We start from the raw sequence: 17616 nt of genomic DNA, 5'->3' as shown, positions 1-17616 counted from the left end.
ATGTAACCTGAGGGGTTGTGACCTCGCTGTCCCAGTGTGTGAGTGGTCTCAGTCCTACCCAAAGATCGGTCACTATGATCTCTAAGCTCTTTCTGTAGGGTAATGGATGGCTGGGTGACCAGCAGATGACCATAGGCGAATCACACACACACACACACACACACACACACACACACACACACACACACACACACACACCCCACCATTCGCACTCAGTCCCACAGGCCCCTGCAGAAAGAAAAAAAAAAAAAAAACATGATAAAAGATGAATTAAATTAAATGAATTAAAAAAATAAACAAATAAAAAGATTAGATAAATAAAAGAAGATTAAACAAATTAAAAGATTAGACATAAAAAAGTTAGACAAATAAAAGAAGTTAGAGAAATTAAAAGATTAGACAAATAAAAGTAAGATTAGATAGTTAAAAGATCAGGCAAATAAAAGAACACTAGGCAATTAAAAGAAGATTAGACAAATAAAAGAAATTACATAAAAAAAAAAAAATAGACAAATAAAAGAAATTAGACAAATTAAAAGATTAGACACATAAAAAAAAAATTAGACAGTTAAAAGAAGACTAGACAGTGATGATAGGTGGAAATAGGTAGGTGTGTTTGGTACAGGAACTGCCATGTGTTAACCTAACCTAATGGTTCCCTGCAGCTTGTCTTATTTGCTTATGATCTTTTAAGACATACATAATATATTTTGCAAAGATGTATTCTCTATTTTCTATACAATGCTCATAACAAAGGTGCACTCCCTCACCTCATTACCTGTCCCCTCCTGCAGGTGTGGCAGGACAGGTGTGGAGTGAGGGGTGGTACCGGGGTACAGTGGAGGCCCTGGCACCTCTCCTGCCTCAGTGCCAGGCCTTCGTGGTGGATGGCGACCCCCTGCCAGCCCTCCTACCTCACCTGGCCTGGATGGCACAGGTGAGAGAGAGAGAGAGAGAGAGAGAGAGAGAGAGAGAGAGAGAGAGAGAGAGAGAGAGAGAGAGAGAGAGAGAGAGAGAGAGAGAGAGAGAGATTTCAAAACACTACTCAGACCACCAGTCCAATCCTCTTCACCTCTTCCTCCTTTGCCCCGCAGGAGGAGGCAGTGTTGCAGTGTGTAGCACTGCTGAGGGCGGGGGTTGCCTGTGATCGCCTTGCTGCCCTCCTCTGCCTCACTGCGATGGCTGAGAGGTGTCTGGGGGAGGTGGGTGGCTGCTGCATTATTACTATTGTTATTTTTATTATTGTTATTATTATTATTATTATTATTATTATTATTATTATTATTATTATTATTATTATTATTATTAAAATTGACCACTACAGGATCCATTATTATCATTACGACATAGAGCAGTGACAATGTTAGTCCATCACAACATTGCAATATTTAGTAAAGTCAGTGAAAAAACATATATCAAAGTTGTATCAGTATTATGAATGTGTTATTAACATTATAAAAGATCAATTTTTTTTTTTTAATAGGATGTCAAAAATTAGTAAAAGCTTGACTCATTGGAAAAAAGTAAGTAGCAGTTCCATAAGATTAACCATTACAGTAACAAAAGGCCTTATTCCAAGTGTTTGTAGACTTGTAGAACATAAGAAGACAAGGGAAGCTGCAGGAAGAAATCGGACCTACACGTTTCAGTCTCTGTATGAAACCTGTTGCCTATTTCCCCCTGTCATCCCCATCTCCATCCAGTTTTCCTTCAAAGCTCCCTAATGACTCACCACTAACAGCCTGATTACTGAGTCTATTCTATTCATCCATCACTCTATTTGAGAACCATTTCCTTCCAATATTGTTCATAAATCAAGGTGATAGGTGGCAACAGGTAGGCATGTTCTATACAGGGATTGCCACGCATAGGCCTGATGGCTTCTTGCCTCACTGAACCTGATCTGACCTAAGCTGACCTCACCTAACTTAACCTGAACTGTCTTGACTTGACTTAACCTAACCTGGTCTGACCTGAGTTGATCTGATGAAACCTAACTTAACTTAATACTGATCTGACCTAACCTAATCAAACCTGAACTGACCTAACCTAACACATCCTAACCTGACCTAACTTAACCTAATCTCACCTAACGACCTTTCCTTCCCCAGCTGGTCCTGATGTGTGGAGGTCAGGTTCCCTTCCTCCTCCGTGACCTTCTGGACACTCCTGAGCTGCTGGGGGTCATGGGTGCCACCTGGGTAAATGAGGTCACAGTAGTTGTAGTGATGGTAGTAGGGACCAGGTTCTGAAACACTTGTGCCAAATCTCCACTACTTCCTAAAGCCTGTAGTTGAAGCTACATGGATTCTTAAGAGTGTTAATGTGATTGTGGTGACAGATTAACAAGATTTCTACATTATTATCAGGAGAAACACTCTTGAGAACCAGGCTAATCATCTCTGTGGCCTTTGAAAATAATTGTGGTGAGAGAGCAGACCATTTCTGAATACAGGTCTTTTAGCAAGTTACACTGGTACACTGGTTTATAAAGATGTTTTATGGTTAAAGTGATTATGGTTATGATTAAAAGACAGATTAACAAGATTTCTATATTATTTACAGGAGAAACACCATTGAAAACCCAGCTAATCATCTCTGTGGCCTTTGAAAATAGTTGTGGTGAGCAGGGATGGGGTATTCGTATTTGGTATTCATATTTGAATACACTTGAATACAGTATTTGGGTGTATTCATATTCATATTCATATTCGAATACTTGTCATCTGACATCAAAGTATTCACATTTGTATTCGTTTACTTGGGTAAATTATTCGTATTCTTTGAATAACATGCCGAATAATCTTAAATCCATCTTCAAATTTTATAGTTATTGTTCCTTCCAAGGTAGAAATCTTTGTTCCTGTTTGTCCAACATGTTTGATATATATATATATATATATATATATATATATATATATATATATATATATATATATATATATATATATATATATATATATATATATATATATATATATATAGTGAGATCTACAGCAGGATACTAGAAAAGACTTGGCTATTATAATTTGATATAGGTATTTTGTTGTGTTTCTTTCAGTACAGCTTAGATATAGACTTGAAAATTTTGGAAAACAATTATGTCTGGGTGTAATAAACATGTACAGAATAATGGCATCAGTTATAAGCTCATGACGTCATTTTACTATTGAATAACTTTAGTACCATATTAGGCTGCTTACACACGAGCGTTTTTGTACGCGCGTCGAACGGACGCACAGAACGCGTCATATTTTTTGTACACGCGTTTGCCCCGCGTTCGCGTTTCTCGCCCTGCCTCCAGTCTGCCATTCTAGTCGTCTGAAAATGTTAGTTCATTAATTAATTGTAGTAGGCTACGCGATGTATGCATGCATGTACTATATCAATTCTTTCCAGTAGTATCTATACACATTTACTATAAACAATAAAACTGCTACATCACACCCAAATGCAGTACACACCAGAGTTCTGTCCACATGAGCGGGACGGGATGGGTGACTGGCCTCTCACCCCCAGCTGAAAGTAATGACTGATATGGCAGCAGGACCTGCGTGCGCGCGTAACCGAACGCCCGTGTGCAAGCTCCCATTGAAACGAATACCCGGCAAGGACACGAGCGTCATTATGAACGCGCGCGTCCTTGCTGGCTCCAGCGTCTGCGCGGCGTTGCTAGCGCGTGCAACGCGTCGTGTGAAAGGTCCCATTGCACTCCATTGAAAGTTAAAACGTCGCGCACCCGAACGCGCGTACGGAAACGCTCGTGTGTAAGCAGCCTTAGGCTCATTGCCTAGCTACCTACATGAAAAAGTTATTTTCAGTGAAAAGTATTCATGAATGTATACTCTCATGAAGTATTCATATTTGTATTTGAATAATCAGTATTTCAGTGTATTCATATTCGTATAAATATGAAGTATTCGTATTTGAATACACAGTTCTTGTATTCACCCCATCCCTGGTGGTGAGAGAGCATTGTGTTTCAGAATACATGCCTAGAAGTGGTGGTGGTTGTAGTAGTGGTGGTGGTGGTGGTGATAAGACTGTCTTGAAAGGTCACAGAGATGATTAATGTTTTCTCAATTGGTGATGTAGAGTCCATGTTGAACTATTGCCAGAATTGTGGAAACACCTTTGATAACCTGAACAACTTCCACTAAAACCTGTTTGACTGTCATTGGAATCATGAAAACACCCTTTAAAACCTAAACAACTTCCACTAGAGACTGTTAAACTATCACCAGGATCACAAAAACACTCAAAAATCATAACTTCCATTAGAGCTTGTTAAACTATCACCTGAATCGTAAAAACAGTTGAAAATTCAAATAACTTCACTAGAACCTGTTAAACTATCACTAGCATCATGAAAACCCCAGTAACATCCACCACAACCTGTTGAAATAAGCCAAGATTGACGCCAAAACAAAAACACGCCACTTAACCAAACAACAACACATTTACTACCACCTGTTTCTTCTCCTTCTGCAGGTTAAGGTGGCAAAGGTACTGGTGGGATCTGTCCTGGGGCTAAACATGAGGAACCTGGCCTGGCACGGGTTTCTGAATCCTGAGGAGACCCAGGCTGGCCCAGTGTGTGCCCTGCTGCTGCTGCTGGCGGAGTGTGGCAGGGTGCTGGAGGAACAGGGAGGGAACGAAGCTGTGCCGAGGAAACCCAGCATGTGTCTTAGTCTGAAGGAGGTGAGAGAGAGAGAGAGAGAGAGAGAGAGAGAGAGAGAGAGAGAGAGAGAGAGAGAGAGAGAGAGAGAGAGAGAGAGAGAGAGAGAGAGAGAGAGAGAGAGAGAGAGAGAGAGAGAGAGAGAGAGAGAGAGAGAGAGAGAGAGCACCATATTCTTTAAACACTTTCTTCTCTCACTAGGACCACTTTTAAAGAGGCACTTGTTCCTGTTTATGATATAGAGTTGTTCTCAATCTATCACTGGTCATGGAAGTATCTGAAAACCCCACTAACTTCCACTACAGCCTGTTAAACTGTCACTAGAATCATGAAAACACCCTTGAAAACCCCACTAACTTCCACTACGGCCTGTTAAACTGTCACTAGAATCATGAAAATACCCTTGAAAACCTGACTAACTTCCACAGCAGCCTGTTAAACTGTCACTAGAATCATGAAAACACACTTGAAAACCCCACTAACTTCCACTACAGCCTGTTAAACTGTCACTAGGATCATGAAAACACCTTGAAAACACCAATAACTTCCATCAAAGGAACAAGAAGATGAAACACTTTGTTATACACCTTTTTCTCTTTCCAGGGTGTAGGAGTGGAGGTGGAGGAGGGGGAGGTGTGGCCATCTCGTGCAGTGGTGGAGGAGGTGGTGGAGACGAGTGGTTTGGTGCCTTTGGTGATGAAACCTGTGTGGAGGAGGGCCCTGGATCACCTCTTGGAAGGCAGGTGTGTGTGTGTGTGTGTGTGTGTGTGTGTGTGTGTGTGTGTGTGTGTGTGTGTGTGTACTTAGTTGTATTAACCTAGTTGTGACATACAAGAGAGGAGCTAAGCTCGTAATGTTCCGTCTCCATAACTGTTTTTATCCAACTTTTCTTTAAAGTCATGAATATTTGTAGCACACACCATTTCCCCTTCAAGTCCATTCCATGCCTCTGTGCTTCTATGAGGGAAGCTAAACTTCTTTATGTCCCTTCTGAAGGTGGTTACTTTTAGTTTTCTTCCATGTCCTCTTGTTTCTCTTTCGTTCATTATAAAGAGATGTTCCCTATCTAGTTTTTCCATCCCACTCAGCAATCTGTACAGTGCAATCAAGTCGCCTCTCTCTTGTCTCTTTTCCAAGGTTGGGAGTTGCATTCTAGCTAGTCGCTCCTCATATGACAAATCCTGCAATTCTGTTATCATCTTTGTTGCTGCTCTCTGTATTCCTTCCAACTTTCTTATGTGCCTTTTTACATATGTTGATCAAATTACCGCTGCATATTCTAATCTTGGACGTATCATTGTGGTGATTGTTTTCCTCATCGTTTTTACATCTAGATAAGCAAAGGCAACTCTTATATTTCTTAGTAGGTTGAGAGTTTCACCTGTTATCTTGTTAATATGTTTTTCTGGTGATAAATTCTCTGAGAAAATCACTCCCAGATCTTTTCTCTTGTTGTCTTATTTATTATTTCATTCCCCATCTTATAGTTATAGCTACACCTGTTACTTTTTCCAAATTCCATCTTTTTACACTTACCAGAGTTAAATTCCATTTGCCATCTGTTGCTCCACTCCCACACCTTGTCTACATCTCTTTGTAATTCTTCACAATCTTCCATTCCCTTCACTCTTCTCATAAGTTTTGCATCGTCAGCAAAAGGACTCACATAGCTGGATACATTCTCCACCATATCATTTATATACACCACAAACATTATTGGTACCAACACTGACCCTTGGGGGACCCCACTTAATACTGGGCTCCACAGTGATGTCTGGTCCCTAATTACTGTTTGCATCTCTCTGTTTTTTAAATTTTTCCATCTACACCACCTTTCTTTTCCAGCTTCCACTGCAGTTTATTATGCGGCACTTTATCAAAAGCCTTTTCTTAAATCTAGATAAATACAGTCTGGCCAACCATCTCTCTCCTGTATGATATCAATCACTCTTGAATAATAGCACAATAAACTAGTGACACAAGATCTCCCTTTTCTAAAGCCAAATTGACAAGTTGTGAGAATGTCCTTATCTTACAAAAACTTGGTCCATTTGTTCTTTATTATCCTTGCACATATTTTTGCAACCACACTCGTCAGCAAAACTGGTCTTTAATTTAGTGGGTCTTGTGTGTCTCCTCCCTTAAATATGGGTACGATGTTTGTCCTTTTCCAATCCTGTGGCACTATTCCTTCATTAATAGAGGTACATATGATATCATGTAATTTATCACAAAGCTGGTTACTGCATTCTTTTATTACCCATCCCGACACTCCATCAGGTCCTGTGGCCTTTCGCACTTCTAACGTTTTGATGATTTCATCAACTTCATCTTTTGTTACTTGAAATTCCTCAATTTTTCCATTTTCAGGTGTGTACACTGGCCTTATAAATTCCTTTTCCTTTGTAAAAACTTCCTTAAAGCTCTTATTCATCACTTCCGCCATCTCTTTCAGGTCTTCATAAACCACTCCATCTACCATTAGCTTTCCTAAACTCACTTTGCTTTTCAGTTTACTATTCACATATCTATAGAAAAGTTTGGGCTCATGTTTATACCTGTCTGTTATATCTTTTTCAAACTGTCTTTGTTCATCCCTCAGGATCTTCACATAATCATTCCTTGCTTGTTAGTAATTATTCCACAAGTTAATTCTTTTACCTTTCCTCCATTTTTTCCATGTATCCTCTTTCATCCTTCTTGCTGCTTCACATCTTTTGTTAAACCACTCTTTTTTACCAGCTATTACTGTCTGCTTTTTAGGCACAAACTTTTTTTCATCTTCTTTATATATTTTAGGAAATTCATCCCACTTCTCTTGGACCCCTGTAGCCTTATGGAATCTATCCCATCTCTCCTCTTGAAAAAACTTCCTCATGTTATCAAAGTCTGCCTTACAGTAGTTTAATCTCCCAGTTCTTCATTCCTTTGATTCTCTATTTCCTCATTTATATTGAATTCTATGGTTCCTTACTAAATAACAGATCTAATCTTGATGTTTCTCCATCTTTTCCAAATCTTGTATCTCCTTTTATCCATTGAGTTAATATATTATCCATTGCCAGCTGTAATAATTTATTTCCCCAAGATGATTCTGTTCCCTCTGTGTGGCACTGTTCCCAGCACACCTCCTTACAGTTAAAGTCTCCCATCATGATCAATTTATCACCACTTAGCACTTACTCTGTCCAGCTCACTGTGTCTGTTATCATTATTTCATATTCTTCGTTTGACCAGGCATTGGTTTTTGGTGGTACGTACATCACTATGTATTGTCTCTTTTTGCCTTGTGTATTTTCCACTCCAATTTTTGTTGCCTCAGTTAATCCGTTGCCATATTCTATTTCAACCACCTTTAAGCTTTTCTTAACTAGAAACATCACTCCTCCTCCTTTTTTATATGTTCTACTTCTTTTCCATAAATTGTATTGATTTTGCCCAATGTTCTTTACCTCTAACTCATCATATAATTTCATTTCTGTGAGGCCCATTATATCTGGACTTTTCTCATTTAAATAAACATTTAATTCCCTTAATCCCGAGATGAGTCCATTAATGTTTCTATAAGCTACCTTCAAAATGCCCTTTTTTTTTCTTAGCTTGTTTCCCTGTTCTCCCTCCTGTTCAGGTACCACTTCCTCACTTTCATGTCCAACACGTGTGTGTGTGTGTGTGTAGGATGGAGGGGTTAAGGAGGTGCAGCTGTGTGTATTTACTTAGTTGTGTTTGTCTATCTAGTTGTGTTTGCCTGGTTGTGTTCACCTAGTTGTGTTTGCCTTGCTGTGTCTGCCTGGTTGTGTTTGCCTGGTTGTGTTTGCCTGGTTGTCTTCACCTAGTTCTGGAATATGTTTTGATGCTTTCATTTAACTATTTTGCAGTTACGGAGTATTGTCATCTGGCAGCAAATTAGCACAACATCATAACCACATCTTCACTCAGGTCATTCCAGATGTCTGTGGTTCAGTGTGGGCAGCTGTATTTCTTGATGTCACCAGAACACACCATCCCTTTCCAGTCACCACCTCCTGCAGTTACCCTTCATCCTTCCTGCATACACTACCACCACCACCACCACCACCTTCACCTCCTGCACTTATTCCTTGATCACTTCCTGATCAGCACCACCGTCACCCCCTCCTGCAGGCACTGGGTGGGGCTGGTGCTGCTCCTCCCCCAGCTGGAGTGTTCCCTGCGGTGCCTCTTTGCGTGGGCCAATGAGGTGCCTTCACGGGTGCTCACTGCCCAACACACAGCTCTCTACACCACCCTCGACCACGCCCTTGCTGCTCATGTGACTGGAGGAGGAGCAGGAGGTGCAGAAGGTGGAGGTGGAGGAGGGGTGCAAATAGAAGAACGAAGAGAAGAAAGTGGAATGATTGAAGGTATGTTTCAAGTGGCTTTTCTGGTATTGTGGTGGTAATGGTAGTAGTAACACTAGTAATAGTAGTAGTAGTAGTAGTAGTAGTAGTAGTAGTAGTAGTAGTAGTAGTAGTAGTAGTAAGCAGAGGAGGAGGAGGGGGAGGAGGTTGTGAGATTAAAAATGAACAGGAGACAGAGATGGAAAAGGGGAAAAAAATAGTAATCTATGTATCCATATAGCAGGCCGCAAATATGAAAATAATGATAATAATAATAATGATGATAATAATAATAATAATAATAATAATAATAATAATAATAATAATAATAATAATAATAATAACTAATAGTAATAATAATAATGATAATAATAATAATAATAATAATAATAATAATAATAATAATAATAATGATAATAATAATTATTATTATCATCATCATCATCATCATCATCATCATCATCATCATGCGTCATTCCCAAATAGGAACAAGAAAAGACGCTCCTGACGATAACTACAAAAGAAGAGGAAAGAGAGAAGATGAATTGAAGCCTGAACAGGAAACAAAAGACTGGTACCAACCATCACCACCATCACCCATCACCACCACCGCCGCCACCACCATCACCAAGGAGGAGGGAAACAGGGATGGTGAATATAACAAGGAGGAAGAGCACAAGGGTGATGAATATAACAAGGTACTTCCAATACTAGGCAGGGAGATAACAGAGGCTTTATTCGACTTCCTGAACTTCTCCCAGGGGCCGAGAGTGAGAGACAGAGTGAGTCACGGCGAGGCAGACCCGGGGAGTGTGTCACCATCCGCTGCCATCTTTGCACTCCATCTCTCTCTACTAATCCTAACACGTAAAAATGAAAACCATGATAACGTGATACCTAGAGACAGTAGTGGTAAGTGCAGTGGTAGAAACTGTTGTACTAACCCAGAGATAGCGTTTGAGAGTTCCAATAAGGGTATGGAAACTATAAAACCTCCTATTCTTCCTCATCCACCTCTCCTCTCATCCACTCGTCTATCGCAGGAGACAGAAAATGCATTACAGGTTCTTAGAAAGTGGATAAGTGGATACAGGAGTCACTACCACCCTACCTCTCTCCTCCACGCGGCCCTCCTCTCCTCCACCTCCCTGTTGGCCGGGTGGAAGGAGTGGAAGAGAGTGGAGAGAAGCGAGATAGATTACGTGGAGTGGGAGAAGCAGGTGGAGGTTTTGGTGGAAGAGATGGATAGACTATATGAGAGAGTGGAAGAGGAGAAAGGCAAGAGTAATGTGGAGTTAGAAGTGGGAGATAGGAAGGGGAATAAAGGAAGAACTGATAAAGAGGTGGATAGTGAGAATGGAGTAGAAAAGAAGGGAAATGAAGGAAGTGAAAGGACAGAAAACAAAGAAGAGAATATATACGAAAGGGAAGGAAAGAAGACAAAAGAAATGACAGAATATGATGAACAGATAGAAAACGGAAAAGAACGGACCGATGAAGTGGAAAAGACTGAAGTCCAAAGAACGAAGAAGGAAAATACAGTGATAAAACTTGGAGTAAAAAGAAGCCTACAGGAAGCCAAGGAAGAGAGAACTGAAGAAACGGAGAGGACACATAAACAAAGTGAAGAGGAAAAGACAATAAAACCCAAAATAAGAGAAAATCTAAGTTACCCTTCTCTTTCACGCACGCACACCATCCTCCCTTTAACAAAAACCACGGAACTCATAGCAAAAATCCATAATATAACCTTCCAAGTCCTTCACCGACCCAAATCTGAGCTGGAAGTGGTCTCAGTATTGCGAAGAATAACCACTAACATCAACGCCAGCCTCAGGAACACACAGGATAGTCTCTCCTTCAAACACACGCAGTTTAGGGAAAAGAAAATGAGGTCTAGACGAAGGGAGACTTACAAAAGACAACTCAACGCGGTGCCTGTGGTGGTGTGGACTTGCTACCTCTCACTCCAGGCTGTTTATATGGTTCTTCTGTCTCTCCACGATGTTCCAGAGATGAGGAGAGATAGTTTATCCAGTCTCATGCGGGTCCTGAAGGGGATACTCAAAGCTATGGAGAATTTAGCGTCACAAACAGACCCGCAGATGAATCGCTGGGACGAGGCTGTTTGTCTATCAAGGGAGAATGTTGGCTTTGTCTTGAAGCATTTTGGGTGAGGTGCTTCTGTTCCCGGCTCTGTTATATGATTCTTTAAGCTTGTTTTACTTTCTGACTCGCCTTAGTTAAGTTTATCGGTACGTGTCTGTGTAAAGAGCAGGGTTTTATTATTATTATTATTATTATTATTATTATTATTATTATTATTATTATTATTATTATTGTTATTATTACTTTATTTATTTATTTTTTCTGTGTATCAATTAAAAATGAATTTATTTTGAAGTATTTCGGGTGTAGTGTTTGTTCCTCTGTCATTTTTTTTTTTTTTTTTTAAGCTCGTTTTCTTTCCTGACTTGGTTTGTTAAGTTTAGAAGTGCGTGTCTGTGTGAAGAGTAGTTTTTTTGTCTGCCAATGGAGAATGTTGCCTTTATCTTGAGGCATTTGGGGCGTGGTGCTTGTGTCCTCAGCTGTTTCATGATTTTAAGCTTGTTTTACTTCCTATCTCAGTTTTGTTAACTTTGCCTGTCCGTGGCTGTGTGAAATGCAGTTTTCTTTCGTGAATCCTGATGTGTCTGTCTTTACTTTGAGGCACTGGGGCGTGGTGCTTGTGTCCCCAGCTGTTTCGTAGTTTTAAGCTCGTTTTCCTTCATGACTAGCTGTAGTCAAGATAAGCTATGCGTGTTTGGCCCGCATTCAGTTCTCTCACTACAACTATTTTTAAAGGCCACATGAACAATTAGCCGGGTTCTCAAGACAATTTCTCTTAATAATAATGTAGAAATCTTATTAATCTGTCACTAGCATTATATAAACACTCGAGTCTTGAAAGTAGTGGAGGTGCGGCGCGGAAGTGTTTCAAAATACAGTCCTTTGTGAAGAGCAGTTTTTCGTGAATGAGACTTTTATAGTTTGAAATGTGAAAAATAATAAAAGAAAAAAAAATTATGATCCTGGTTATCATATCTTAATGAAGTTTACCTTGCGTCTTGTTTTATCCCAGCGGTCTTCAACCTTTCCCCGCGCTGCACACAGAGCCAGGTGCTGATACGGGCGAGGTACACCACCACTATGTCAAGGTGGAACTAATGACTGCTTACGCCGCAGGAGCGAGTCTTGCCAGCTCGTACAATCACCCAAAAAAGTTGGAGACAGTCTCTTGGCAGCTGAATGCCCTTCCACCACTCACTTCCACACACGGGATTTAATTATCGGCATGGAGAAAGCTTCCAAAGGGGAGGAAGGGCGGCGGGGGAAGAGTTAAAGAGGAGGCGGTAGGGGGCCCAGGAGCGGCCGAGGGTGTGTGTGTGTTTGATGAATTATTGTAGGCAAGATCCAACCAGACTCGCTGAGCGGATCTTGATTGTACTGTAGGTATGAAAAAGAATAATGCACTTTATGATAATGATTATTATTTTTCTTACATTTGTCATTTTAGTAATTGTTATGATATTAATAAGATAACAATAATACCTAGAATGGACACAAGCTGAACGAAATCTCTCTCTCTCTCTCTCTCTCTCTCTCTCTCTGCAGAGATGTACAGGAGGGAGAGATAAAATGAAAAACGACAAAATGAAGGAGAAAGAGGAGAACGGCAGGGATGAGTGAGGTTGTCACAGACTGCTGCTGTATTTATAATGATTTATATTATCAATGACAGCTGTCCTACACACACACACACACACACACACACACACACACACACACACACACACACACACATACACATAGACTGTCGCTAGGATGGTGAATTTGTAAGGGGTGGTTTGCTGGGCGGTGACTTACAACGATATTTGTGGGACGTGAAAAAAAAAAAAAAAAAGAAAGAAAGCACACACACGTCCTCGGCCTCCCCTGGTCCCCCTACCCCCTCCTCTTTAACGCCTCCCCCGCCGCCCTCCCTCCCCGCCGGAAGCTTTCTTTCTGCTGGTAGGTAAATCCTGCGTGAATAACAAGCGAGTGCTTTAAGGGTGTAGTGGTGTGTTGTGGTGGTGGTGGTAGTGGTGAAGCACGTGTGCCAGTCACCACGCAACACAGGGGAGGGTTCCCACAGGCGGCTCCACACACAAGCTCTTTAATCTCATCTACTGCTGTTTGCACGCCATGATTGCTACTCCCACAGCAGTCCACAATACTTAATTTTATCTTATTATCGTTGTGAATGTAAATGTTTACATTAAAATCGACTGCAGTAATTCTTATTGAACTTTTGGTACGGCATGAACACAGGGAGGGAAATACTGTGTTCAAATATATCTTCTTTACCCTTAAGTGTGTTGAGGTTCCCATGGCCCAGTGGACAGAGTGACGGTCTGGAGGACCTTGAGTGTTGGACGCCAGCGTTCAAATCCCACTAGGAACTTAAAAAAAAAAAAAAAAAAGAAAATGCCTGCTGAGAATATGCATGTTATTTATTGGACTCCATTAAAAAAAAAAAAAAAAAAAAAAAAAAAAAAAATATATATATATATATATATATATAGTAAAATTTATCATAAGTTAAGGTAACCACAAGATGTGGAAACAGACCAACTTTACAAACAAATGTGTTGGGTGTTCGTGATGAACTTTAAGGTTGCGTGTGCCTACAAAACACACAGTATGGTGAAGGAGCTGCCCAGGGGAGAGCTGCCATCCCCACCCCTTGACCCTCCCTGGAAACTACAAAGACCACCAAACAGACTCACTCAAGCAGGTTAGGAACAGGAAAGGTTACCATAGAATATGTTACCATAGAATAGGATAGAGTCGGTTAGGAGAGAAGAATGGTTAGGAGAGGAGTGGCTGGGAAAGGAGTAACTGGGAATGGCTGGGAGAGGAGTAACTGGGAATGGCTGGGATTGGCTGGGAGAGGAGTAAATGGGAATGGCTGGGAGAGGAGGGGCTGGGATTGGCTGGGGGAGGAATGGGATTGGCTGGGGGAGGAGTAACTGGGAATGGCTGGAAGAGTAGGGACTGGGATTGGCTGGGAGAGGAGTAACTGGGAATGGCTGGGATAGGAGAAGCTGGGATTGGCTGGGAGAGGAGCAACTGGGAATGGCTGGGAGAGGAGGGGCTGGGATTGGCTGGGAGAAGAGAAACTGGGATTGACTGGGGGAGAAGTGGCTGGGAGAGGCTTATAGGGGAGTGCCTGGGAATGGTTGGGGGAGAAGAAGCTGGAAGAAGAGTGGCTGTGAATGGCTGGGAATGGTTAAGAGAGGAGTGGCTGGGAATGGCTGGGATTGGTTAGGAGAGGAGTGGCTGGGAATGGCTGGGAGAGGAGTGGCTGGGATTGGCTGGGAGAGGCTGAGAGAGGAGTGACTGGGAATGGCTGGGAGAGGCTGAGAGAGGAGTGACTGGGAATGGCTGGGAGAGAAGTGGCTGGGAATGGCTGGGAGAGGAGTAGCTAAGAGAGAAGTGGCTGGGATTGGCTGGGAGAGGAGTAACTAGGAATGGTGGGGAGAGGAGCAGCTGGGATTGGCTGGGAGAAGAGTAACTAGGAATGGTTGGGAGAGAAGTGGCTGGGAATGGCTGAGAGAAGAGTGGTTGGGAATGGCTGGAAGAGGAGCTGCTAAGAGAGGGGTAGATGGGAATGGCTGGGAGAGGAGTGGCTGGAAGAGGGATAGGATAGTTGGGAGAGGAGTGGCTGGGAATGGCTGGGAGAGAAGTGGCTGGGAATGGCTGGGAGAGAAGTGGCTGGGAATGGCTGGAGGAGAAGAGGATGGGACAGGAGTGGCTGGGAATGGTTAAAAGAGGAGTGGCTGGGAGAGGCTGGAAGGGGTGTGTCCGAGAATGGCTGGGGGAGGAGCGGCTGGGAATGACTGCGAGAAGAGTGGCTGGGATTTGCTGGGAGGGGAGTAACTAGGAATGGCTAGGAGAGGATTGGCTGCGAATGGCTAGGATTGGTTTGGAGAGGAGTGGCTGGGAATGGCTGGGAGAGGAGTGACTGGGAATGGCTGGGAGAGGAGCGGCTGTGATTGGCTGGGAGAGGAATGGCTGGATTATTTGGGAGAAGTGTCTGGGAATGGCTGGGAGAGGTGTGGCTAGGAATGGCTGGGAGAGAAGCGGCTGGGAATGGCTGGGGGAAGAGTGACTGAGAAGGGAATGGCTGGGAATGGCTGAGGGAGAAGTGGCTGGGAGAGGAGTGGTTAGGAATGGCTGGGAGAAGAGTGGCTGTGAATTGCTGGAAGAAGAGTGGCTGGGAATGACTGGAAGAGGAGTGGCTGTGAATGGCTGGGGGAGGAGAGTCTGGGAATGGCTAGGAGAGTGGCTTAGAATGGCTGGGAATAGCTGGGAGGGGAGTGGCTAAGAATGGCAGGGAGAGAAGTGACTTGGAATGGCTGGGAGAGGAGTGACTAGGAATGGCTGGGAGGAAAATGACTGGGAATGGCTGGGAGAGGAGTGGCTGGAAATAGCTGGGAGAGGAGTCGTTGGGAATGGCTGGGAGAGGAGTAACTGGGAATGGTTGGGAGAAGAGTGGCTGGGAGAGGGTGGAAGGGGTGTGGCTGGGAATGCCTGGAGGAGGAGTGGCTGGGAGAGACTGGGAGATTAGTGGTTAGGAATGGCTATGAGAGGAGAGGCTGGGAATGGCTGCGAAAGGAGTAATTGGGAAAGGCTGAGAGAGAAGTGGCTGGGAGAGGAGTGGCTAAGAGAGAGGTGGGTGGGAAAGGTTGGGAGAGGAGTAGGTAGGATAGGGGTAGCTGGGAGAGGAGTGGCTGTGAATGAATGGGAGAGGAGTGCCTGGGATTGGCTGGGAGGGGAGTAACTGGGAATGGCTGGGAGATGAGTGGCTGTGATTGGCTGGGAGAGGAGTAACTGAAAATGACTTAGAGAGGAGTGGCTGGGAGAGACTGGGAATGGCTGGGAGAGAATGAGAGAGGAATGGTTAGGAATGGCTGGGAGGGGAGGGTCTCGAAATGGCTCGCAAAGGAGTGGCTGGGAATGGCTGGGAGAGGGGAGGCTGGGAATAGGGGGGAGAGGAGTGGCTGGGAATGGCTGTGAGAGAAGTAGCTGGTAATGGCTGTGGGGAGGAGAGGCTGGGAATGGCTGGGAGAGAAGTACCTGGGAGAAGAGTGGCTGCGATTGGCTGGGAGAGGCTGAGAGGGGTATGGGTGGGAGAGGAGCGGCTGGGATTGGCTGGGAGAGGCTGGGAGAGGAGTGGCTGGGAATGGCTGGGAGAGGATTGGCTCTGTAAGAAGAGTAACTGGGAATGGTTGGAGAGGAGTGGTTAGCAGAGGGTGGGAGGGGTAGTGGCTGAGAATGGCTGGGGGAGGAGCGGCTTGGAATGTCTGTGGGAGGAGTGGCTGGGAGAGACTAAGAGGGGTGTGGCTGGGAAAGACTGGTAGATGAGTGGTGGGAGAGGGGTGGCTGTGAATGGCTGGGATTGGCTGGGAGAGGAGGCTGTGATGGGTGTGGCTGGGAATGGCTGTGAGAGGAGTAGCTGTGAATGGCTGGGAATGACTTGGAATGACTGGGAGAGGAGTGGCTGGGAATGGCTGCGAGAAGAGTAGCTGGGATTGGCTGGAAGAGGAGTAACTGGGAATGGCTGGGAGAGGAGTGGCTGGGAATGGCTGGGAGAGGATTGGCTGGGGGAGATTGGAAGAGTGGCTGGGAGAGTAGTGGTTAGGAATGGCTGGGAGAGGAGTGACTGGGAATGGCTGGGAGAGGAATGGCTAGGAGAGGGGTGGCTCGGAATGGCTGGGAGAGAAGTGGCTGGGAATGGCTGGAAGAGGAGTGAGTGGCTGGGAATGGCTAGGAGAGAAGTGGCTGGTATTGGCTAGGAGAGGGGTGTCTGGGAATTGCTGAGGGAGAAGTGGCTGGGAGAGACTAGGAGAGGAGTGGTTAGGAATGGCTGGGAATGGGTGAGAGGGGAGTTGCTGGGAATGGCTGGGAGAGGAGAGTTTAGGAATGGTTGGGAGAGGAGAGGCTAGGAATGGCTGGGAGAGGAGTGGCTGTGAATGGCTGGGAGAGAAGTGGCTGTGAATGGCTGGGAGAGAAGTGGCTGTGAATGGCTGGGAGAGGAGAGTTTAGGAATGGTTGGGAGAGGAGAGGCTAGGAATGGCTGGGAGAGGAGTGGCTGTGAATGGCTGGGAGAGAAGTGGCTGTGAATGGCTGGGAGAGGAGAGGCTAGGAATGGCAGGGAGAGGAGAGGCTAGGAATGGCAGGGAGAGGAGAGGCTAGGAATGGCTGGGAGAGGAGAGGCTGTGAATGGCTGAGAGGGGAGTGGCTAGGAATGACTGGGAGAGGAGTGGCTGTGAATGGCTGGGAGAGGAGAGTTTAGGAATGGTTGGGAGAGGAGAGGCTAGGAATGGCTGGGAGAGGAGTGGCTGTGAATGGCTGGGAGAGAAGTGGCTGTGAATGGCTGGGAGAGGAGAGGCTAGGAATGGCAGGGAGAGGAGAGGCTAGGAATGGCAGGGAGAGGAGAGGCTAGGAATGGCTGGGAGAGGAGAGGCTGTGAATGGCTGAGAGGGGAGTGGCTAG

General features: G+C 44.1%; 1 protein-coding gene across 4 annotated transcripts in view; it reads left to right on the top strand.

The window, feature by feature from the left end:
• The window catches only part of LOC135092743 (zinc finger protein OZF-like), a 29020-nt gene extending 16623 nt beyond the window's left edge, over positions 1–12397 (top strand). For 2 of the 4 annotated variants that reach the window (XM_063991403.1, XM_063991402.1), the window contains 7 exons: positions 795–937; positions 1095–1202; positions 2112–2201; positions 4492–4701; positions 5282–5421; positions 8822–9060; positions 9523–12103. In XM_063991403.1, coding sequence (XP_063847473.1) covers positions 929–937; positions 1095–1202; positions 2112–2201; positions 4492–4701; positions 5282–5421; positions 8822–9060; positions 9523–11213 — 2487 coding nt within the window. In that variant the 5' untranslated portion in view covers positions 795–928 and the 3' untranslated portion in view covers positions 11214–12103. Of the gene's footprint in view, positions 1–794; positions 938–1094; positions 1203–2111; positions 2202–4491; positions 4702–5281; positions 5422–8821; positions 9062–9522; positions 12104–12157 lie in introns of those variants that run through there. The other 2 variants (XM_063991404.1, XM_063991405.1) reach the window with 2 other exon arrangements.
• Positions 12398–17616: the final 5219 nt, after the last annotated feature.

Source organism: Scylla paramamosain, chromosome 40 (assembly GCF_035594125.1).
Source record: "Scylla paramamosain isolate STU-SP2022 chromosome 40, ASM3559412v1, whole genome shotgun sequence".
Taxonomy (NCBI): Eukaryota; Metazoa; Arthropoda; class Malacostraca; order Decapoda; family Portunidae; genus Scylla; species Scylla paramamosain.
This window is presented reverse-complemented; position numbering and strand designations above follow the sequence as displayed.